This window comes from Leishmania martiniquensis, chromosome 31 (assembly GCF_017916325.1).
Source record: "Leishmania martiniquensis isolate LSCM1 chromosome 31, whole genome shotgun sequence".
In the NCBI taxonomy this organism is placed as follows: Eukaryota; Euglenozoa; class Kinetoplastea; order Trypanosomatida; family Trypanosomatidae; genus Leishmania; species Leishmania martiniquensis.
Window position 1 is genome coordinate 439,776 of NC_090166.1, and position 22,519 is coordinate 462,294.

Sequence of the window (22,519 nt, forward strand, 5' to 3'; positions counted from 1 at the left end):
ACGGTCAAGCGCTTTCTGTCACAGCGCCGAAGCAGTCACGCGAGAGCAGCAGGTACGGAGGTGTTGCTCTGCTTTCTATATATATATATATGTATCTCTTTGATGCCATCCGACGGCGCACAGCTACTTCCCATAATCGTTAGAGAGAGAGAGCGGCGCGCACACGTGCACGGAGCTGAGGGCCAGTCAGTCGGGCCCTTCGTTGACTAAGTGAGGAAGGAAATTCGGCGCTCACACGTGGGTGTGCCGCTGCGAATGCCGCTCCTCCCCTACCCCCTTCATCGCAGCCTTCCTATCCAGCAGACTTCAGCAAAGGTCTGCGTAAAACCACGCCTCTGCCGCACGTCGGCGATGTCAAGGGCCCAAGCCAATCAGCACACGTTGGAGCTGTCCAGTCGACAGCAGGGATGCTAAATACAGAGCAGGCCAAGGGCTGGGGAATGCGTACGACATCACCGCAAAGCAGCTAAAGCCGAGCAGCAGTGTGTCAGGCTGTCTGTCGGGGGAGAAAATTCGCGCGATTCGTGGCGAGTCCGTTCCTAACGCCGTGAAGGCCGCAGGTCTCTCCGACACGTCATCGGCGCAGTTCTCGCCGCCGGCACCAAGAGACCGCGGCCGTATACTGAGGGGTAGGCTGCTTGTTCTCCGCAGACAGGGAGCACCAATGCCTGAGGGTGTACGCACTACGGTAGCCGGCACTGTCAGGGGCTTCGATATAGCGAAGAAATACAGGAAGAGAGGAGCAGCGAGAAGCACGGCAAGGGGCGCCGATGAAGAGCTGTTGCGCGCCGGCAGGTAGTCCACCGCAGTGGCGAGTGCGGTGCTTCAGCGTATAGCACAACGGCGAGGCATATCTGAGAGAAGCAAAATCTGTCGGCGAAGCAGATCAGCTCGCCCGCTCGTTGATGAAGCACATCACGTCCGCCATGACGGCATCGCGGCAGAGCTCCGTCAGTACTTCGTGCGCGGCACCGGGGTACGTGATCAGGTGCTTGTCCTTCGACGGTGCGTTGTCGAAGAACCACCTAGACCTCTCCAGCGAGCAGAGCTCATCGTCCTCGCCGTGGACGATAAGAAAAGGAAACGCAGAAACGGATGTGGCCATGGCAGCGCTATCTTGTGCCTCGAGCATCTCATCTGTGAAGCGTGCGCGGAGCGTGACGTTCGAGTAAAATGGGTCCTGCTTCACAAGGTGCACGACAGGGGTGTTGTGGCTGACAAGGTTGGGGTTTAGCCGGTGCACGGGCAGCTTCGGCAGCCACGCTGAGAAGAAGTGCCCGAGCGACCGCATGAAGCCGGAGACGGGCTTCGACAGTCCCAAAGCAGGGCCGCTGAGGACAACCCCGCGAAACCCGCTTGCGTCCCTCTGCGCCACGAGAACCGCAATGAGGCCGCCCATCGAGTGCCCCATGAGGAACATTGGCTGGCTCCTGAGCGCACTGTATCGCTCCTGGATGAAGTTGATGAACGCGCAGACGTCATCAACAAAGTGGCTGAAGCGCTCAACGTATAGTCGCTCGCCTTCGCTGCCGCCGGCGCCTTGATTGTCCATGGAAAAGACAACGTATCCCTCTTGGTTGAGTCGCAGCGCCACCGAGTCGTAGCGGCCGGTGTGCTCGCCCAAGCCAGGAATAATAAACACGACGCCTTTGGTGGGTGGCGCCGGGGTACCACCGCCATCACCGTGCGGCCACCACTCGCTGAAGTGCAGCCACAGATGCTGCGCGTTTTGCATGTAGTGAGGGAACAGCAGCGGGTCGGGCGGCGCCCGGCCTGCGGTGGCGAACGGCAAGCGGTGACCGCCAGCGCCGCAGCACGGCATTGTGTATTGGACTACGAAGGAGCGATAGTAGTATGGACAAGCAGGGCTGGTGTAGTGGCGCAGGCACTGGCACTGCCTGTAGAAAAATGGGGGATGGGGGGGGGGGGGCAGAGATGTCAGAGCTCGGCAGCAAAGAAGATACAAAGGGCGGGACCGATCGCTGTCCAGTCGTCCAATAATCGTCTTTGTGGCCTTGCAACGCCTCCAGTGTGCTCCTCACCCACACGCAACGGCTCTCGCTGTCGGAGTCGTGCCGTGGAGGGCCAGCACCGAGTGAGAGAGAGCAGCGATCGCCGTAATGCTTTCCTGCACTGTGCCACAGAGAGGGGGGAGGGGGGCATTCAATGCGACTCTGACTAGGAAAAGAGGGCAGCGCTGCATGGGCACACGCTCGGGGAGAGAGAGAGAAAAGGCGCAACAGCAACGCGATTCAGAAATGCGAGTCGATGGCTCAGCGGCCCTAGATGCAGCGCGACTGTCTGTGCCCCTGTCAAAGCTCACCGCCACCCGCTTGAGAAGCAGCCGCAGACGTGGCAGCGCTGACGCGGCCCTCGAGCCACATGGTGAGCTGCACCACCTGTGCACGCCGCTGTTCCCACTCCAGAAGGCGCCGCTGCAGGCACCGCCGCCTTTTCGACAGTTCTGTTTTGCGGGCGACGCCCTCGGTGCGGCGAGCCAGCGCCAGCTGTGATTCGATAGCGGCGAGCTCCACCTTCTCCGCCGCCACCAAACGCGTGCGGCACTTGTAATCATCGAGGACGTCCCTCGCCTGCGCTCGGAGCGTTGCCAGGTCGGTAGTGGAGGTTGTCAGGCACAGTGGAAACGACGCCACATCGCTCGCCTCAGGCACAGCCGATGCTGAAGAAGGCGAAGATGAAGCAGGCAAGGACGAGGGCGGGGCGGAGGACACTGACGGCGTACCTCGCCCCTCGTTCCGCTCTCGGGAGAGTAGGGCTGCAGCCTTTCCGTTCCCCGGGCGCCGGCCCAAGAAGCTGAGAGGCACGCGACCTCGTGAGAGGATGGTGTTGCCAAGGTTCACTGCAGGAGGCTGAAAACGCCGACGCCGCGTTGTATGACGTTGACGCTCTCGCTCGTGCAGGAGCTCTACCCAGCTAGGATCGCCGGGGCAGGCCGCTCTACTCGGCGATGGTGTGAGAGGGGCAAGAGGGTCGACATGGCGGTGGATGTCAAAGCCGCAGTGCGTCCGTGGAGACGGTGGTGCTCGAAAGAGCCCCGTGGATGGTAGCAGGGGGGCCGCTGAGGGTGGCGCTGCAGGATTCCTGGGACGACACGCGAGACCGGCCGCCCCCGCGCCGCCTTCCCGGCACGCCTGAGAGCACGAAGCGCATGCGGGTAACTCGGCCGCTGCTGGGACAGCGTCGCTTGGTGTAAGGAGCGCAAAACGGCAAACGCACCGAGAGGCAGGCATGGCGCTTGTGAGAGGTGTGACAGACGCCGACGAAGGAGCCGGGGTGTCCCGAGTAGGCCACGCACTCGTTGTAGGGACAAACCCCAACGCCCAGCTGATCGGTGGGCCACTTGGGACGGCGCAGCAAGGCACTGCTGCTGGCCACCCGGCTGGTGCACCGGCAGACAGCGCGCCCCCATCAGGCACCGTGGCAACGAGAGGCGGAGCAGCTTCCTCGCGTTGGCGGCCCACATCTGCAGATGAGGCCGAGTGCTTGCCCCCGCTGCTTATACGCGGAGTCGCGCACGGCACTGACGTAGAAGCCTCGCAGGTGGTGCCCACGCCAACATCCGCGCGCACCGGCAAAGCACATCCCCGGATTCGGCCGCCGGTGTCCGTGGCACGCGAAGACCTCATCGCCTCCTCGTAAGAGGGTGGTGGTGGCAGCAGCGCCCCCATGTCGACGGCTTGCTCAGGGCAAGAGACTGCCACCGCCCCTGTCGTGTCAGGTCTTACAGCTCGGTTAGACCTCACATCAGCCATACGAGGTGCGTCAGGACGCGCTGCAGGGACGCCGGATGCCCTAGATGTAGCACTGTGGTGATGAAGAGGAATCGGTTGCCGAAGATATTGTGAGGAGCTCCCTGGCATCTTCGTGACAGCTTCGAGGGTGCGCTTGTCGTTCGAAGCGCCGGCACTCCCCGTCGGCTGCGGTGAGGTGGGGTCGGCCCCTCCGCACCGCCTCTTTGGCTCCAGCGCACTCTCCAGCCCTGACGGTGAGGCCAGAATACTGTCTGTGACGTGGCGCAGAAACAGGTGCCGCAGCAGCGCCGGTCTCGCGTAGCCCTCCGCCACGCGGCGCATGCGCTGAGCCCTCGCACGATTGGTGTACCGCGCGCACCAGAAGTGAAAGGCGGCGCGCACCACATGAGGCTGCATGACGGACTCGAAGAAGAGCACCGCCGTCTGCATGTGCGTGCGGCTGGTTCGGCGCCCGCCTAAGCGACGATGCCACTGCGCAAGGCCCTGACGCTTCTTGTGCGGGATGCGGGTGTCCCTCTCCCACTGCAGTCTTGTGTGGCCAAGACGGCCTAAGAGGGTCCAGCTGTTGTAATACCTCTGAATAAGCCCGCGCTGCGCCTGCCTCAAGTGGAGAGACGCGCACGTCACCCGAAGCCATGTCACATACCGCCTCCGTCGCAGGAGCTGTTCCACGCGCACCATTACGGTTGATAAGGCCCTTTCGTACCTCTGCAGTCGGCATGCGCGCCGCTGCATCGTCACGCGCAGCCACTGAATCCACACATAGCGCCGATGCAGTACATCGAAGCTGCTTCTCTGAGCGGTCGTCCACGCAGACGGGGTGTACGTCGCCAAAACCTCCGCCAACATCCACCTCCTCCTGCGATGGAGGACAAAGCGCCGCCAACACCGAAATCGCGCACCTCGCAGGCTATCCACCGACAGCTGAGCCGTTGTGCGCGCCAGTGCCTGATGCGTTGATGTGCGACGCCACTGTTCAAAGTACCGCCGCGTTAGAGTGGTCTCACTCCTCGTCTGTATCTCGTTCACTCTTCGCTGCAGACTCCTTCGCTCGCTTTTCCACTGCCGCCATGCAACTAGAACCTGGTGCCGAAGATGACGCGCGCGGAGTCTCTCGAGCGCTTGTCGGCGTCCCGCGCGTTTGATACGTTGATTGTGGCGCCATTGCCACGCGCGAAAGAAGAGGTACAAGAGGTTACGCTGGTAATAGCCTTCAGCAAAATACTCGCGATGCAGGCGCCACTGCGCATGACGCGCTTGCTGCACCTGCCATTGTGTGAAGCAGTGCTGTAACAGCGAGGAGCGGTGCACTGCATGAGCAATCATCAGGGCCGCCGCATCAGACAGCACCGCCACGCTGTCACCTCTACCTGTAGAGGTGGGCTGGACGTACACGTAGTGCGGCCACACACCCTGCAGCAGCAACGTGGCGGAAGAACCAGTGGCGCTCCCGTCGTCTTCCTCGGAGTGAACGCGGCCAGGAGCTGGTGTGGCCGCTACGTTCTCCTCGTGCGCCATCGCCCGGAGAGCTGGCTGCTCTAGTAACGCAGAACCTTCGATGGAGGCCCGCACGTCGCATTGCTGTCGCTCGAGCTCCTTCGGCCCACGACGCCCCGACAAGTCCGCAGTGATGTTGCCGCGGCTGTTGCCTGTGCGCGGGAGAGTCTCGCCATTCGAAGACGACGTTGGTGCGGAGAAGCGAACCGGCTCGCACGCCTCTACGGTGCAGGCACCCTTCCCATCCGATGAGTGCAAGCCTCCTAGAGCTCTGCGTTCAACTGGAACTCCTAGGCCGGCCATCGAAGACACGGCTGGCAAGTCTTCAAGAACAAGTTGCAGAAACGGCAGAGGAGATGACATCACGCATGGAGGCAGTTCCTGTGCGGAGGGGGCGCGGCGCAGTTGAGTTGGCGAGCCCTATTCTTCAGCTGAATCGATCAGAAAAAGGCATACTCGTGCCTGCATTAGTACTGAGATCCTGATTTGTATTTATGTGTGAGTGTATGCGCATGTGGGGCAAGGGCAGGAGCAAGATGTTGAGCACCATGAAGACAAGGACGCAACCTAGATGGAGCTTCTTCTTGCTACCCCCCCCTCTTCCCTCTGCTTGATGTTTCTATGCCGCAGCGATCGCTAAGCGTAACACCTGTGTACCATACATAGCAGTGTGCGATCTATGCGTATCGTTGTGTCTGTTCGTGCCGCTGGAAGGCGCCTGTGTGTGTATCTGTGTGTGCGCCTTTTTTGTTGACTCCGTGAAGCGTTGCGGTGGTGCAGAGTGAACGAAAAAAGAAAAAAACGCTGATCGCTGCCCAGCAAAGCACTGTCCGCCCGGGCAATGAAGGGTCCAGTGCTCTCTAGCGCAGCGACTCACAGGGCCTACGCGCTTGCTCATGGGCAAGGCCATAGGCGGAGAGGAGGGACGCGAGTGGGCAGCAGGCGGGTGAGGGTTCGTAAGAGTCGAAATGCACAGCGAGCACAGAGGCGCCCCTCAGCGCAAACACCGACGGAGACGACTGGCGCGAGGAGAAATACGCCGATCATTGACAGTCGCTGGGCTTTTTCTTTTTTGCCCCGCGTTCATTCGACTGGTTCCGAATAACAGCTGCACAGTGGCACAGCACACATGCGCACACACACGTCAGTCACGCCGGGCCATCAAGGTCAAGCCTACGCGATCGCCAAGCGCCGCGTTGTATTGAGAGAGACTGAGGTGACACGCAGATAGGCTTTCCCACGTACAAGCGTGCCTACGCACAGAGAGATAGAAAACAATGAAGCCTGTATAGGTATACATATATACAAATATAAATGTGCAGCTGCCTCTCTCTAGATATATATGAACGTGTAAGGGTGGAGGTGATGTCCGGACGTGGCGGGACCCGTGCTGAGAGGGGGGTGAAAGAGAGAGACGATCACTTCATCCAATCGAAAAGGTAAACCGGAGAGGAGGAGGAGGGCACCCGAGCACAACGACACACTTCACCAGAAGAAGAGAGGCTTGTTCGCGCAGCGCACTCGCCTCCTTGCCGCCGTACCGCTAAGCTCGGAGGAGGGGGAAGCTCGGTCGCTCTTGATGCTGCCATGCAAACACGCACACACTCCCTCCGCCCCCTCACCGCTGCCCTTTCGTGGTGTTTCTTTGCTGTGCGGCCACGGCAGACGCGCTGCGGGCCGTGAGGTGTGTGCCGACTCACCCACACGCGTTTCGGAGATCGCTAAAACGTGGGCTAGAGAGACAGACACACACACACACACAAATCACCACAAAGAAAAGGGCAGGCGTTAGGACTTGCACAGAGCGCGCTCACATTGGCGGGGGCCCGGAAGGAGGAGGCGTGAGCACCGGAGCAGAGAGGATCGAAGGAAAAGGGGAAAGATATGTACAGAGAAATAGGCGCCACGCGACGGCTTTCAATGAAGAGGGAGGAGGAAAGAAAAGGAAAAGCGGGCATGCAGATGTACGCAGAGAGCTGTACCAATCATCGACCTTGGCAAAAGCAGCAATGAGTGCACATGGCGTACTCGACGTGTGCGTCAAGCTCAGGGCCGCTCGCGGCAGCGCAAAGCAGGGCCCCGCCATCGTCCTTGGTACTGCTCGACACTCCACAGGTCTACCCACTCGGTCGTCACCGTTGGCGCTTGTGTGCTCACACCTGTATGTGTGCAGAAGCCTCCCGCGCACGCACGCGCGGGAGCACCACCCCCTGGTGCGGGCTCATCCTCAGAGGAGGGAGAGGGAGGGAAGGATTCACCTACGCGCAACGGCGCTGAGCGCGCCCCCTCTCCCGCTCCCGCGCGTCCCCCACCCCCCACCCCTGACGCGACAGCGGTACTCACCAGCGCGAGGAGGGGATGAGGACAGAGAAGCAAAACCGTTCGCGAGACTCGCAGAAAGGCTCATATATATGCACACATTTATATTTATGTATGTATGTGAATTGTTAAATATATTTTTTTTGATTGCGTGCATGTGGTGGGTTGTAAAGCGAAGCCAGGTAGAGGACAGAGAGAGGGGGGTGAAGAGGGGGTGGAGAAGGCCGACGAGAGGAGGAAGAGAAGAGCAAAAGAAAAGAGGAAACTTACAAAGCAATCTCTGCACAGAGGGAAACTGCCAGCCTTCGCTACGCCATGAGCAGCCGGATTGAAGGTGCAGGAGGCCACGACGAAGGCGAAATATGTTGTTTAAAAAAAAAGGTGAGGTGAGCTACACCAAAGGAGTGTGTCCGTCATTGGAGGGAAAGAGGAGAAGCGATGACACGCAGCGCCGCAGAATTTGTAGGAAATATAAAAATGCGGCGTTTCGCTCCGTTTCAGCCAACGCCGCATTCAGCCAAAGTGCAGATGAAAGCGCCTCGAAGAATGGCTCTACACAAACTCCGTTTCAATTGCCGTCGTCGAGCATAGACACGTGCAGGAGGAACAGAAAAGGAAAAAAAAGGCATCGAAGGAGTTACCGTCTCCGCTATCGCACACGAGCTGGCGCTCCCGCCCGCAGAGACCTCTCACGCTCTCACAGTCGCGCATCCTTGCCTACTGTTTCCGTCCAAAAAAAAGGGGGTGGCCAAACCAGCGACAGCGCTGAGCGAAGGGGCGAGACAGAAAGGAGCGGAGACCTCCGCTAAACGAATACGTATGCTCAAATAGATGTATAAACATTTATATAAAGTGGTGTGCGACAGAAGATGAGCCGGAAAAAAGGTTTATGAGGCGCCGACGGCTTTGGTTGGCCGAAGAGGGGCCAAACGTATGGTGTCGAGAGAAAGAGAAAGAGAGAGAGAGAAGAAATTCTGCAGAGAGCCGAAAAAGAAAAAAGCGAAAGAGACACAATCGGCGCACCGGACAGCGCAGCAGAAAATATGAAAGCGACAAATGAAATAGAGAGGAGAGGAGACGCCCACACAGATCTCGCGTAGGCGTAAGCGCAGCCTTCGTGGATGCGGCTTCATGCGCACGGCGAGGGTGGGCAGGCTCGGTTTTTTTGTTCCACTACCTCGCCGCGGCCACCGGAGCCGTACAGCAGCCATCCAGAGCAAGCGGCAGGGTGACGGTGCCTCTTCGCCATACGCACTCGCTCCTCGCATCGTGCCCAGCAGCGTGCTCACCACACCGCGCCGTCCACATGCGCCTCCGCCGCGATTAGTAGCTCCAGGGGCTGCCGCAGCAGTTCCTCCGCCTCCTGGCGCAAGATGCGATGCTGCGGATGCCCGTCGCTTGACCGCTGCGTTGCTGCCCCATCAAGGCGAGTGTCGTCGCCGTCGCCCACCGGCCGAAGAAGCGACAGCGAGCTCAGCTGTAGGAGCTCGCTCCGGTGGCGCAGCGTGCGATGGTCACCGGCCGTTTCGTCGCCCCTGCCGCCTTCGGCGTTGTGAATGCGGATAACGCAGTTTTGATGCGGCACGCCCAAGTCGATCTCACGCAGCGACTTCACCCTCGCCAAAGGGGCAGCTGTGTGGAGGCGTACGCAGTTCTTGAGATTCACGTACTCCAGCGACACACTCTCAGACAGGCCCTCGAGCTCGTCGACGCCACTGAAGGACGCGTCCACCGAGGTTAGTTTCAGCAGCTCGCCTAGCGGACTCAAGCTGTGCAGCTGCTGACATTCGCGAGCGGTAAGGTGACGCAGCTCAGGGGCGTACTGCGCCAGCCCAGAGAGAGACGTCAAGCTGCTCTCGCCCACGTCCAGCTCCTCCAGCTGAGGAAATGAGGCGGCAGACGACAGCTGTACGGTGCTCTGGATCGGGGCGAGTAAGGAACGACCTGGAAGTGCAGCAGCGCCACCAGCGGGCGCTGTTTTCTTCACGGCAGACAGCCGTGTGTCTTCGGCCGCTGTAGCGAGCGTCACCACTCTCTCTGGAAAAGCGCTCGCAGGTGCAGTGACGACGATGGCACCGGCTGTCGCACTCTGAAAGGCTGGCCCGTCCATCGCGCGAAACAGCTCATGGACGAACTGGCATCCGCGCAGACACAGCCGGTGCAGCTTTGTGCATTGCGTGAGGCCTTCCATTTCACGCAAACACGAGTAGCTGCAGTCCAGATCGCGCAGGTTGGGAAGCGTTCCCAAGTCGCTCACGTGCAACACATCACCACACCAGCGCATCGACACGGAGGTCAGGCGCCGGCACGCTGAGTAGTCCCCACGCAAGTCCAAGAGATGGCAGTCGGCCACACGCAGCTCAGTCAGCTCTGGCAGCTGCGACAGGGCCGCAAGCGAGCGCAGAGAGGCACAGCGGCAAAGGCTGATGCGCTTGAGGCCCGACAGTGGCAGTAGCGGCTCGAGACTTGTGAGCGTCTTCACGTTCCGCAGACGCAGAACGCCAACGCTCGTGCTTGAGGGGAGCGGAAGGGCCAAAAACGGCGTAAAAGACTCAAACTTCTCGAGGCGGGACAGCTGCCCGATGAGCTCGACGGCCGTCCTTGACACCTCCATGCGGTTCGCAGTTAGGATGAGGGAGCGTAGGCAGGAGATGCCGACGTCGGTGCGCTGAAACGGCGGCTGGGTGAGCATACGCAAGAGGCTCTCGAGAAGGGCTGGCGGCGCTTCTGTTTCCATCGCCGCTTCGGAAGGAGCAGACGGCAAACTCGAGCGGGAAGACGCCGGAGGCTTCACATTCACCTCCAACCTCATCGGCTCGCCCGTCTCGGTGAACGACCGCGTCAGCCACCACCCCAGCTGCTGCAAGTCTCGCTGCAGCTCTTCCTTTGTGCCCGACAGAAGGTGGTACTCGCAGTTCGCCACCCGGTCCCAGCAGACGTGGAGCTCGCTGCGGTGGTCAGCCAGCCCCGCTGCTACCCGAGTGCCGGCTACTGTTTCGCGAGCGTAGCGCAGGCGAGGGTGCGTGGCGGCACAGCAGATCGGCGGGACTAGCGGCATGTACCCCAAGATGCTGGTAGCCGCGGCTCTGGATAACTGCTCCATCGAATGCATTGAGCTCGCCACAGGTTCCGATGAAGCGCTCGCCGCTTTCCTGCCCGCACTTCTATCGGTCATTTGGGGAACAGGTGCTTGGCGACGTGTGGAAGTGGTCACGGTGCCTTTGTGCTGCTGTTCCTGTTTGTTGCTATTGTGGTGACTGTGATGGCAGCCTGAGACAGGAGGAGATAGAGGGAGGGAAAAGGGGGGGACGTGTGACCGCGGAACAGGGGCAAGAAACGCAAAAAGAGAAGTCCAACTGCCCCAGTAAGCGCAGGCGCTTCATGCCATGGGGGCGAGTGCGGGGTGGGGATGGCCGCAGCGGTCAGTGGAGGGGGTGTTGAGGCCAAAGGATATGGGACGCAGGCAGCACCGCACACATGGCGAGGCATTCAGGAAACGACAAGCGCGCGCACCCGCGATGGGGGCGCCATCTCTCGACACTGCTATTACGGCCTAATGCGTCGCCCTCGCACCTGTTCACAAGTGTAGCACAGTGCAGCAGCGGGAAAGGGGCGGGGGAGTCTCAGCGGCTCTTGGCGGCGCACGATGTGGTGGTCACCCACGTCACTCCTCGTGTTCTCATTTCTTTTCTACGCCAGTCACGAATGGCTCGCGCTTTGCAAGAAACCGCAACGACGAAAGAGAAAAAAAAGCAGTGATCCTCGCTGGGCATGGGGAGCAGCCAACGCATGTGGATGCAGTCCCTCTCTCCCCATTCATAGCATGACTGCCACCTTGCACGCGCTGATGGAAAGCTCGCCATCTCTCAAAAAGACACGCACGCACACAGGCATACATATACGCAGAGAGGGACAGACAGGCATGCTGCTGCAACGGTAAAACCAAGTGGATCCAAAAAAAAAATGTAACAACAGAAGCGCATTCATGGCGTTCTGATGAGTTGATGAAGGAGTTGAGTCAGCCGCGCCATATCGGAGTGACTTTTACAGATTATTGCGCTCGTACGCTGGGGAAGTGGGAGAGGGAGGGGCTTATCGAGCACAGTCCTTGCCGCTCTGTTGCGCCATGGATTAGAGGGATCATGCCGCGCTTTGCCCATCGCTACTGATCTTTCCGTCGCGCCTTGCCAACGAGATACATAGAAGGAGGACGTGTCGAGCTGAAAGAGGAAAAAAACGCGTTGTTAGCGCTTAGCGTCAGGCGCTCCACGCTACCAAGACGCTGGCGGCCTCTTGAGCAGCATTAGCAGAGAGAAGGGCCAAAGATAGGAATATGGAGAGGGGGGTTTCCCTTCTACAAACGAGAAAGCACCGCTGCCACGATGCTCGCGCCGGCGATGCCAAACACTAGCGCATTCCAAACCCACTGTGCATAGCGGTCCTCATGGCCACGCCCATGCAGCCGCAGATCGGCGGCAGCAGAAGATGATGAGGCGATCTGCGGATAACCTGCCGGGGCGCCCTCCATCCACTGCTCCAGGAGCTGCACTGCCATGTCGGAGTGCTTCGCGTCCATGAAGGCCTGCGTGATGTCTTGGTTTACGTAGGGTAGAATAAGCCGCTGACCGCCGGGGTGCACGCGCACGATGAAATCCAACGGCACGAGGTAGTCGCTGTTCTTGTAGGAGATGCGCACACGCGGCTGGTCTGTGGGCAGCATGATGGCACGTCGTGGTGAACGCTCCTCGCGTACGATAAGGGGAAGCGGGCTTGAGGGAGGTATAGAGGGGGTGGGGAGGGGTAAGGAACAAGGTCAGTGCCGTGCTGGTGGCGCACGGAGTGCAGCGTGTCTGTGACGCGAATGTCCGTATCAGGATTCGTTGCACACTATGCAAACGGCAGCAACTTCTTTTGCTTGGGTCGTGGTGGAAGTGGAGAGCTGCGACAAACAAGCGGGCAGGAAGAGGGGGAGAAGAGAGTTCAGAAGTGGAGGAGGGGAGCGACAGAGCACAGGCGCCCCATGCGGAGCCTGCGCAGTGCGTTCATGGATACCGACAGGACAAAGCGGGAGGAACGGAAAAACATTCCAGCAGTAGAGCAGCCTTGACGCGGAAGGGAAAGAGAGAGGCCGGCAGCATTCGTCCTCGCCCGGTGAAAGCCCTCACTGGCGCATCCAGTCAGGCTGCCATGAGTCTCCACTGCACTCGCTGCGCCTTTGTGAGCGAACGGAACGAAAAACAAAGGCCCTCTTCACTGCTGTTGCTCACCTTCGCTGTGTGGTCTCCTGCTTCGGACACGCAGAGCGATGCAACAGAGGTCCGCCCAATGTGTAGCCTCAAACATGCGAGCACCCCAGCGATGACATGCCTGTGTGCGTGATGAGAGAAGAGGAGAAGCGGCGGCAAGGAGGCGCACGATGGTCCAGCGATGTCGCCCGTTCTCCTTTTACGCGCATGCGAATCGTTCAAGGTGTGCCTCTCCCTCCCCCTCCCCTCTCTCTCCTTTCGCGCGCTCACACATGCGCAGGAAACAGGCACGTCGTAATTTTTCGCTTTTCTTTTTGCGCTCCCGGGATGGGATGGGATGGGGGGGGCAGACACTGCGATGTGGTTGGCTGCATGCAAGCAAAGAAGAGAAGCAGCGAGTCTGACGTGAGTAGCGGATGAGCGCCGCCTCCGAGGAGGCGGAAAAGGACGATGCCGTGCCCACTCCGGACATGCAGCAGTAAAGCCGTGTCCCGCTCACTCTTCTCGCTCTCGGCTGCCAGCTGCCCAACGCATCCATCCTCCGGACCAGCCATCGCGCGTCCCCAGCTGGGCGTGCCCCCTCGTCTTGTGCGCATGCATAGAACAGAAGCCTGGAGAGGTCCAGTAACAGCAGAAGCAGAGGCACAGGTGGGCAGTGGAGAAGCCGCCGAGCGTGCCCGCGAGCCCGCCGATGTGGAGTGCCGGGAGCATAAGATGCCCACCAAACAGCCGACGAGGCCTCACGAAGTCGCGCACGGCAGCACCCACCCACCTCCACCCTCTCTGCCCCGGCTCAGGTGCGGAATTCCGGGCGGCACTGGCGTGCTGCTACGATACCGCGGTCAGAGCCGAGCAGCCCCACTCGCCCACTCCATTCGCCTCCACGTGCGGGACGTGGTGAAGCACGGAGGCGAACGGCAGCGAGGCACAGATGTGATCACCAGCTTGCAGTGACAGCAAGGTGTCCTTCAGCCCCAGGCCGATGACCGACGCGTTGGCGGGCAAAAATCACCTGCGAATGATAAGCGCTTCGCAGCCTCAGCGCACTGCACTGCTGAAAAGGGGCTCTCACCAAAGCTCCATCCGGGAGTGGCGCAGCGGCAGGGCCTCACCGGCCGCTCACCGATGGGCCGTGTGCATCGCCTTCAGTGCGCCTTGCTCAAGGAGAGCATCGTCGAACGGCGTGCACGTAGGCGCCAATCGTGAAGGAGGCATCGCCATTGGCGGCCTGCGCAGAGGTGCGCCACACCTTTTCGCCATCCGACTCCGGCATCCCCCGCCTACCCTGCCGTAAGGCCGCACATCTCCAGGGGGTTACTCGGCCTTGGTGAGGTGCATGGCGAGGGCGCGGCCCACCTTGCCGAGATCAGCGAGGCCGAGGGCCCGCTCACCGGCAGTGGGAGTCGACCTCATGACGGAGGGCAGCAGAGCTCAGCAGGAAAAGAGAAGGGTAGAGGGCTCTCCACTATAGTTGCAGGGGAGGGAGGAGGGGGCGGGGGCGTGTGTGCTGGCTGAAGGGAATGTGATGCAGAGTCTTATACTCGGCACCGCGCGTGTGCAGAGTGGATGGGTGCGCGTGCGTGCCTGTGCGCGGGGTATCGACGACGGGGAGGGGATAAGAAAAAAAAAAGAGGGGGCTGAAGGTTTTTTGTTGAGGGTGAAAAAAAAAGGGAGGGCGAATGGGCAAGGGAAGCGCGCAGATGCGCTGTGGGAAGAAACTCTGCGATATTATCGGCTTGATGGGCATGGCCGACACATCATTGACTAGTCGAGTAGAACTCAGCCGTGATGCGTGCTTCAGTGAGACCTGCAGAGGAAGCACATATACGCCGGCCCAAGACCGCTGCCAAAGAATCGGCGTACTTCTGTCTCACCCGAGCCTGGACCGCCGTCTTCGCTTCAGTTATCTTTGCCTATTGTTCACCTCCGCGGTGTTGCATCGGATGTCGCTCCCCCAATAGTCTGAGGCGCCGCCGCACGCAAAGGGAGAGGGATGAGAAGAGGTGAAGGCTAAGTGGGGTGGGCACAGCGGTAGACCGTCTTCGGCAGCGGGGGCATCAATGCCTTCCGTTTTGCTACCATCACGGCTGACTACCCGCACCTCCCTCTCGCAAGCCGCCTTCCGGTCCCCTTTGATTTCCCTCCGTTTCACTATCGCCACACATGCACACACGATGCACAGGGGCTCGAAGAGGTGTGAGTGCGCCTCAGCGGGAATAGTTCTCTGCGACTCGGGAAAGGCAAAGCAGCACACACAGAGCGGGGCGGCATCAAACGACGCGACGTGACGCAGGAGCCGAACCGCTGCCAAGCACGTGCTCCCCTCCTTTGAATACACCGTCGGCCCCGTCTATATATATATTTTTTTTTCTTCATCAGCATACCACCTCTCTTCCACTCGCACGCACCAGCGCAGCAAGCGAGAGCGTCGAGAGAGAAGGGGCCAGTGGGGCACTGATACACAAACGGCCGTCAAACCGCACTGAGAGACACGTGCGCCTCATCGAGAGGGCTTCGCTGCTCAACAAAAAAAGGGATGAAAGGAAATGCGACGCACATAAACGGAAAGACATCACTGAAAGGAAAAAGCGATGCTCTGCCGCTGACACCGGCGCCTTTTACGGCTTCGCCCGGCGAGTCAAAACACAGCGCCGTCTCTCGCCTCCCTCCCTCCTCCCTCGACCTCCGAGAGGAACAGAAGCAAAGGAGATGGAAAAATCACGAAAAAAAAGCGGCGGCGGCGCGGATTGGCGGCCACATCCCCCCACCGGCTGATCCGCTGCCATTCCCCTTGACCATTCACTATGCCCTCGTGTGTGCGTACAGACGGGCACAGGGGTGGTCCAGAGGAGCCTAGGCGCTGACAAGACCGGAGCGCGTCTGCGCGCTTGGTGCTGGCCTGTGGTCTCACTATCACATAGTAGTCGCAGGCAGCGGCGGTAGTGTCGATGCTGCAACTGGTGGCAGAGGTGGGGAGAGCTCGCGCCAGAGGCAGGGAAGGAGAGTCGGAACGAAAAGAGCACACCGCACAAAGAGAGTCTGCCGGTGCGGTGTGGTCTGCTGAAGGAGGAGGGGGTAAGGCGGAGAGAGAGGGAAAGGGAGGGAGCACCGCAGGTCAACAATTTCAGGGAGGGTGGGGGGGGGCAGAAAACGAAAGGAGAAGGTTGGGTGTGGCAAGTCGATGACCTCAGACCAACTAGCAGCCTCGTCGTGAGCTGTGACAGCCCCGCGTCGCCCATATAGTGCGCGTAGATGCGGACTATGCATGCTGCGTTTCACCCCACGGCCGAGAGTGCTCCGAGGGCGCGGCGCCGAGGCATCCTCGCCATGGAAGATAATAATAATAGTAACCAGCGAATGGAAAAAGAGACGGTCGAGAAAGCAAAAGAAGAAGCGGAAACAAATAGGCGCTGCACGACACACACAGGCGTTACGCACAGCCTACTCACACACACACACTCGCACAAACGGCCTATGTGGAGGCGTGGGAGGTGGGGGGGGATGTGCTTACTCTCAGTTTTTTTATTTTCTGTTATCGAAGTCCTTGCGCTGATCTCTACAAAACATCGCAGTGAGCGTTTTGTAAGCCCCAATGGGGAGGGTGTTAGAGGACGCATCTGCCGCGTTGGAAATGAGTGCGCACAAAGCCACCCCTCCCTATGAGCTCTTGCGAAGTACCACGGCGGCCACTATGGCGGCCACACTGAAGGCGATCGCCGTGCTGCGCCAGCGCCACTCATCGTCCTCGGCGTGGCGCGCCTCCGCGCGCATCTGCAGCTCAGCCTTCTTCGCCTCGGACACATCGGCGCACCACTCCTCCAGCATCTCCATCGCGTCCTGTGAGTGGCCGGCGTCCTCAAACGCCTCCGTGATGTCCTTGTTTACGAGCGCCATCAGGACGGCCTTGCCACCCGGGTGCTCCTTGGTCACGAAGCTTTCGGGGATCGTGTAGTTCTTCCCCTGGAAGACAAACCGCAGCGAGCTCGTGGCGGACATGCTGACCTGTGCGCGAGGCGGAGAGGTTTGGGAAGACAAGAGAGAAAATGAGGCAGATGTTCGGCGGGAAGGCTGTACAGAAAGGTCGATGCGTTTTCGGTGATGTGGGGTGTCGCGCTGCTGTGGCAGTGGTCGCGTCGAGTCCCCCGTAGGGAGTGCAAGCAGCGGCGAGGGAGAGGGAGAGGGAGAAAGTGGATTGAGAGAGGAAGCTTTCCGTTTGTTTGGGGGGAGGGGGAGGGGGAGGGAGGTCGCACGGCTGAGAAATCCGCGGGCGCTGCACCTCGTTGTGGGCGGAGGCGTTCATTGCCTATTCGTTCCCTGCTCCCGTGTAGCGACCAAACAACCCGTGGCCGCCGTGCTCGTAAGGGGTGGCATACACAAACAGCGCGCTGAGGTGGAAGCCAAGTAGCCAAACGAGGCCGATCAAGATATCGGGCAGCGCCGTGTGGACGTGGTGAAGGCGACGGCTGCAACAGATGTACGCCAACACAGGTGCCTTGTGGCCCCTCTTTTTCTGCGAGAGAGCTCACACAAGCGAGAGGGGGGGTCAGGGAGGCAGCAGTTGTGTGCACAGAGAGCGTGCCAAAGGAACGCTTACACATTATACATTAACACCCGACGTATACAGACCGGTGGAAAGGGAGGGGAAAAAAATGACGCCGTGCGGCACAACCCCACTCTAGAGTGAAGAGTACAGACGGCAGCAGAAGAGCGGCGCGAGAGAACTGCCATAACAGGCACACAGGCGTGAGAGTGTGGTACGCTTGTGGAAAAAAAACACCCGTGATGAGCAGTGTCCCCCGTCCCACCGGGCTCTCCTAGGAGCGTTGCCTTTTGGTGATCCACGCAACGGCCAGCGCGATGGACGCCATCACAGCAGCTACTGAGGCAGCAGTCACCACGGCAGGCATGAGCGGCTCCCGTTTCGCTCTGCTAGCACCCGCTGGTACAGCAGTCATCGGCGCCGTAGAGACTGTTGGGGCTAGTGCGGGCGCTGAGGAAATAAATGCAGCGACTAGCGGTGAAAGCTCGGTGGCCAACTCCGCAGTCTTCTCCACCTCCTCCTGCGCCGGGGAAGCGACCACGGCCGGGTCAGACGAGACGCGCAGGGCGCACTCCTCCTCCAGCCACCCCTCGAGCAGTTCCACCGCATCTATCGAATGATCGGCGTCCTCGAATGCGTCTGTCATGTCTCTGCCGACGTACGGCATGACTTTATCGCCGCCGCCCGGGTGCTCCTTGTCGATATAATCCTTCGGGATTAGGTACCTCTTGCCCCTGTAGAAGAAGCGGTAGCGGGCCTCCTCCGGCATCGCGCAGTTGCGCCGCTGTCGGCCACAGGAGCGGTATGCGTGCAGGTAAGGTAAGGTCGCGCTGCCCAAAACGGGTAGGCTGTGCCGGCAGCGGACTGGGTGCACGCCGAAAGGTCCCTCGGATATGTGTGTCACAGCGCGAGCGTGCCGTGACGGCGTTGCGAAAGCAACCAAAAGATGAGATCAGCGGTTGGGAGCACAAGCCGGAGGGTAGGTGAGCAGGGTGAGGGCTTGCAAGAGAGAGGAGCCGTGCCGCACACCATTCCACGTGCGTCCTCGAGTGCATTTGGAGCTGTGCGTCTGAGAAACGCAGCCGCAGCCCGAGACGTGCAAGACGAGCGTGGCAGGCGGCCGCACGCAGGAGGCGTCCAACGGGCACCCGAAAGTCACGGCGATCGCGAGGCAAGAGGCGTAGGATGGGGCAGTGTCACCACACCTTCAGCGGTCCTCATGGCTTGTTTTCATCGCTTCGGTGCCTGCCGGCTACACCTAACCAGAGAATGAGCGATCCGACGGAGGGGAGGGGGGAGTCAGAGGAGAGGAAGGGGACGTCAAGGGACAGAAAAAAAGGGAGGAGCAGCCCACCACGGAGCTCGCGATGAAATGTCAGAAAGACGCCTTAATCATGCAAGAGTGCAGGAGGAGTATGTGCACGAGATCGGAGGGTGGTAGCAGACAGAGGCGACCGTGACACGGTGATGACCGCGTCGTTTACTCCCGGACAACACCTACGTCTACTCGAGCATCCGTATGCCATGTAGAGCAGTGCCGCCATAGCACACAGACACATAGGCCCTCTCTCTTTTCATCTCTCTGTACCACACCTCCACCTCCTCACACACACACATACCTCTTCCCTGCATTCCAGTGAGCAAGCAAGCGTCACGCAAAACGAAGACGAAGAAAAGGAGAGAGAAGGTGCACAGAGGGACCTCACACGTGTGCATGTGTGTCCCCCACCCACCCTCTCTCCCCCTCCCTCATACATACATACAAGTAGGGGGAGGGGAGAGGGGGGGCCGGCAAAGGAGCACACAAAAGTTGACGAAGGGAAAAAGTTGGATTGGCGGAGTGAAAGCGGAAACAAAAGAAAAAATGCTCAACGGCAGAGAGAGGAGGAGGGGGAGGAGGGGTCAACTAGAAGGGAGGAGGGAGGAGGCGGCAGTGGTGGAGTGCGGGCAGAGGAAGAGAATGGGAAAGAAAAAGGCGGGCAAAAGGGGGGAGTGGCGCATGGCTTGGACATGTTGTGTTTCCGCAGAGCTCCTAAAGGGCCACCTTCCCTTCCCCCCCCCATGCCCGTGTCGCAGAACGTCCACCAGCAATAGCACTAAGCAAGCTGCTGTTTGTAACGCATGTACACAGCTGCCATGACTGTCACCACACTCAGCAGACTCCCTGCCCGTACACACCAGTTCCAAGTGTACTGGTTGTGCCCCTCGCACACCTTCTCGCACAGCAGCTGCAACTCTTCGATCGAAACGGACTCATCCAGAAACTTCAGCAGCGTACGCATCGCCTTCTTCGAGTGGCCTGCTTCGTTGTACGCCTGCGTTATGTCACAGTTTGCGTACGGCAGCAACAGCTTCCGCCCGTTTGGGTGGCGGCGCACAAACGCCATGGGAACGCGGTACGTGCGGCCCTCGTAGATGTGCCAGATGGACTCTTCTGCCTCGCCCGCCACCGTGGGGGGTGCAACAGCATATGCCGAGAGGCTCGCCATTGATGCAGAGAGCGGGAGAAAGCCTCTCTCACACACGCGCACACAGAACGCGGAGGGGCGGCGACGAAAACAAATCTGTATGACAGAGATGAGTACTTGAAGAAAGAGGGGAACGTGACGACGAAAAACAGTGGTGGCGCTCGGCGCCTGCGCTATCTGTGTGTTGAAAGCACAGCGAAATGAAAGGCAAAAAAAAATCAGCAGGCAAAGAAAGGATGTCAGGGAACGATGGAGATGGCACTGGTGGAAACTGTGCCTACGCGCAGGTGTCACAGGAGGCACGTGAGCAATTTTTCTTTTCTGTTTCTGCTTTTCTTCTGTTGACGTTCGCACGCTTTGCAGGCCCACGCTCGAAAACCGCAGCCCGTGCGTCTATCGAACGCGCGCAAGAGCAGCGGCGCGTTGGGGCGGTGAGAAGACAGAAGATCCGCCAAAGAGCAGACGGATCTCGCCGTGCGAAGAGCCGAAATGTTTTTTAAGCCATATTCTGTATGAGGAAAATATCGCCGAGAGCCGCGCGCCGCCAGCCACGTGGGGGTTGTCCACTGCCTTTGAAGTGGTGCGCCGCGAATGCAGAAAAAGAAAGGCAAGAGTAACCCAAAGCTGAACCAGAGCCGTGCAAGTACCCCAGCGCAGAATGCCGCGTACATGTGAGGAGTGCGTTATACGTGCGTTTCAAGTATGAGCCACGGAAGGGGCACGCTCGGGGATGAGACACAGTGTCGTCACATCCTTCTCTTTGAACACATGCCTCAGCTGGTGAGCAGTCCCGCTGCCACCCCGCTTAGCTGCTTCGTTGGCGACAGTGATGACCAAAGAAATAGTGGAAGAGAAGAGAGCGACGGAAGGGAGGGGAAACGCAGAGCGCGCATCCTTTTCTCGGGTGCTCACCGTGGTTAGCCTCCGTCAGTGCGCAGCGATGCAGTCACAGAAGCCGGCGGAGAAGGGGGAGGGGAGGGGGATGCGCATCCGCGAGCACACGCAAAACAAAAAAACGTGTGGGCATCAGCAACGCATGTGAAAGGGGAGAAAACAAGAAGAGAAAGGTCGGCCAAAATAGGGAGAGGGGGGGTAGACCACACATACGAACGTAAAATGGCTGCAGCGTCACAGTGCCACAGAGTCCATTCGCCACTTGTCTTTCGGCCTGTGACGATTTTGCTGTGCGTTGCGTTTTTTTCTCGGCTGAGGCGCATTTTGTTGTTACATATTTTTTTTGGTGACACAGAAAACGTCCGGCGAGTGACTTCGAACTCTGCGCCATCTGACGTAAAGGAGGAAAGGGTTAAAAAAAAGGGATACGATGCGATGGGAAGGCAATCACAAAGACACACACACAAGCACACACGCATGCGTGCGCGCGCGCGCTTACAACAGCAGACGCACAGAGCCGCTGCGTCCAGGGTCAGCGGGCATGAAACATGTAGAGGAGAAGAGGAGCGCCAGCGGTACCTGAGAACAACGTATCCCAGAGTGGAGCGCCGGCACGCAGATGGGTAAGAGTGACGCTCAAGTCATGGAAGCGCGCCGTGCCGCGACAAGTCGAGAAGGACACGCTCATGCGGTTTGGTGGCGCCACAGTGCAGCAGGCCTGCGCTCTCGTCACGCAACAGCACGACCACCTCGGACAAACGCCCTGATCGAGGCACCAGCACCGATCAATGCGACCCAGGTACCTGACCGCGCAACACGTGGCGCAGGCGACTGCGATAGCGACACAGTGGAGATGGCAAAGTGCTGTCCGCAACACATTCGCCAGCGCGCTCAGGCAAGCACAGAAGACGGCGGAGGCGATAAACAGAAAAAAAAGCTGCACGGCCCTAATGCGCATGAATAAATGGAAGATGGAGAGAGAGGGGGGGCTTCGAGTCGCATCACCAGACAGGGGTTGTTTTCGGCTGCTAACCCCACTAAAACGTGGAGAGGGGTATGATAGAAGCAGCGGCCGACAAAAGATGGCGGCAGATGCATTCGAAGGCTAGTGCACATCTCCAGGCAGCGTTATCCCGCTTCGTCTCCAGTCGCAGCCCATATCAAGCACCAAAAACCTCATGAGAGCTGCACGCGGCGTCGTAGCGCGTACGCGGCAACACCCATTGCCGCTAATGTCGTCGCCACCGTGATCAGCATGGTTCGCTGGCGCCACCGGCGCACCTCCGTGATGCAGCGGCGCTCCTCGTCGTAACTGTGCGACAGGTTCATCTGACGCTGATATTCCTCAGGGTTGTAGATGATCTTGGAGCACCCCTCCCTCTCGGCCTCCTCAAAGGTGTTGAGCAGAGCATGTGCGTCGGTAGAGTGGTTCATGTCCTCAAAGGCGCACGTGATGTCTTGGTTGGCGTACTGCAGGATGTACTCCGCACCGCCAGGGTGCTTGTTTAGCACAAACGACATCGGCACCAGAAGGCTTGCACCCTTGTAGAAGAGCCGCACATACGTCTCCTTGTCGGACATGAGGGCAGACGTTGAGAGGTGCGCGTTTGGGTGCATGCGCCACGACTGGAAAAGCGAAAGAAAAGACAGAAAGGCCACAGGCGGCACGAGGCGTGGGCAGAGGAGACTGAGCTCACACTTCAGCAGCTTCGTCCCTCGGCGAATACCAAAGTCCTCGCTGCACCCCTAGGCAGCGGCACAACCAGACGCTTGCGGGAGGAG

The 22,519-nt window shown here is 59.7% G+C and overlaps 8 protein-coding genes across 8 annotated transcripts; all 8 read right to left on the reverse strand.

Annotated features, from left to right (window-relative positions):
• Window positions 1-886: 886 nt before the first annotated feature.
• LSCM1_01409 (uncharacterized protein) lies at window positions 887-1,822 on the reverse strand (the record flags this gene model as incomplete). The annotated part of the gene is made up of 1 exon (XM_067319024.1): window positions 887-1,822. One exon carries the CDS (start codon window positions 1,820-1,822, stop codon window positions 887-889), a length of 936 nt encoding a protein of 311 aa, XP_067176303.1.
• A 490-nt stretch (window positions 1,823-2,312) lies between these two features.
• Window positions 2,313-5,633, reverse strand: LSCM1_01410 (uncharacterized protein; the record flags this gene model as incomplete). Its single annotated transcript, XM_067319025.1, has 1 exon — window positions 2,313-5,633. The coding sequence occupies one exon, from the start codon at window positions 5,631-5,633 to the stop codon at window positions 2,313-2,315; it is 3,321 nt and encodes a 1,106-aa protein (XP_067176304.1).
• Window positions 5,634-8,874: 3,241 nt separating this feature from the next.
• LSCM1_01411 (uncharacterized protein) lies at window positions 8,875-10,764 on the reverse strand (the record flags this gene model as incomplete). Its single annotated transcript, XM_067319026.1, has 1 exon — window positions 8,875-10,764. One exon carries the CDS (start codon window positions 10,762-10,764, stop codon window positions 8,875-8,877), a length of 1,890 nt encoding a protein of 629 aa, XP_067176305.1.
• A 1,179-nt stretch (window positions 10,765-11,943) lies between these two features.
• On the reverse strand, window positions 11,944-12,309 carry LSCM1_01412 (uncharacterized protein; the record flags this gene model as incomplete). The annotated part of the gene is made up of 1 exon (XM_067319027.1): window positions 11,944-12,309. The coding sequence occupies one exon, from the start codon at window positions 12,307-12,309 to the stop codon at window positions 11,944-11,946; it is 366 nt and encodes a 121-aa protein (XP_067176306.1).
• Window positions 12,310-16,492: 4,183 nt separating this feature from the next.
• On the reverse strand, window positions 16,493-16,831 carry LSCM1_01413 (uncharacterized protein; the record flags this gene model as incomplete). The annotated part of the gene is made up of 1 exon (XM_067319028.1): window positions 16,493-16,831. One exon carries the CDS (start codon window positions 16,829-16,831, stop codon window positions 16,493-16,495), a length of 339 nt encoding a protein of 112 aa, XP_067176307.1.
• Window positions 16,832-17,649: 818 nt separating this feature from the next.
• Window positions 17,650-18,144, reverse strand: LSCM1_01414 (uncharacterized protein; the record flags this gene model as incomplete). Its single annotated transcript, XM_067319029.1, has 1 exon — window positions 17,650-18,144. The coding sequence occupies one exon, from the start codon at window positions 18,142-18,144 to the stop codon at window positions 17,650-17,652; it is 495 nt and encodes a 164-aa protein (XP_067176308.1).
• Window positions 18,145-19,471: 1,327 nt separating this feature from the next.
• LSCM1_01415 (uncharacterized protein) lies at window positions 19,472-19,864 on the reverse strand (the record flags this gene model as incomplete). The annotated part of the gene is made up of 1 exon (XM_067319030.1): window positions 19,472-19,864. One exon carries the CDS (start codon window positions 19,862-19,864, stop codon window positions 19,472-19,474), a length of 393 nt encoding a protein of 130 aa, XP_067176309.1.
• Window positions 19,865-21,913: 2,049 nt separating this feature from the next.
• On the reverse strand, window positions 21,914-22,354 carry LSCM1_01416 (uncharacterized protein; the record flags this gene model as incomplete). Its single annotated transcript, XM_067319031.1, has 1 exon — window positions 21,914-22,354. The coding sequence occupies one exon, from the start codon at window positions 22,352-22,354 to the stop codon at window positions 21,914-21,916; it is 441 nt and encodes a 146-aa protein (XP_067176310.1).
• Window positions 22,355-22,519: the final 165 nt, after the last annotated feature.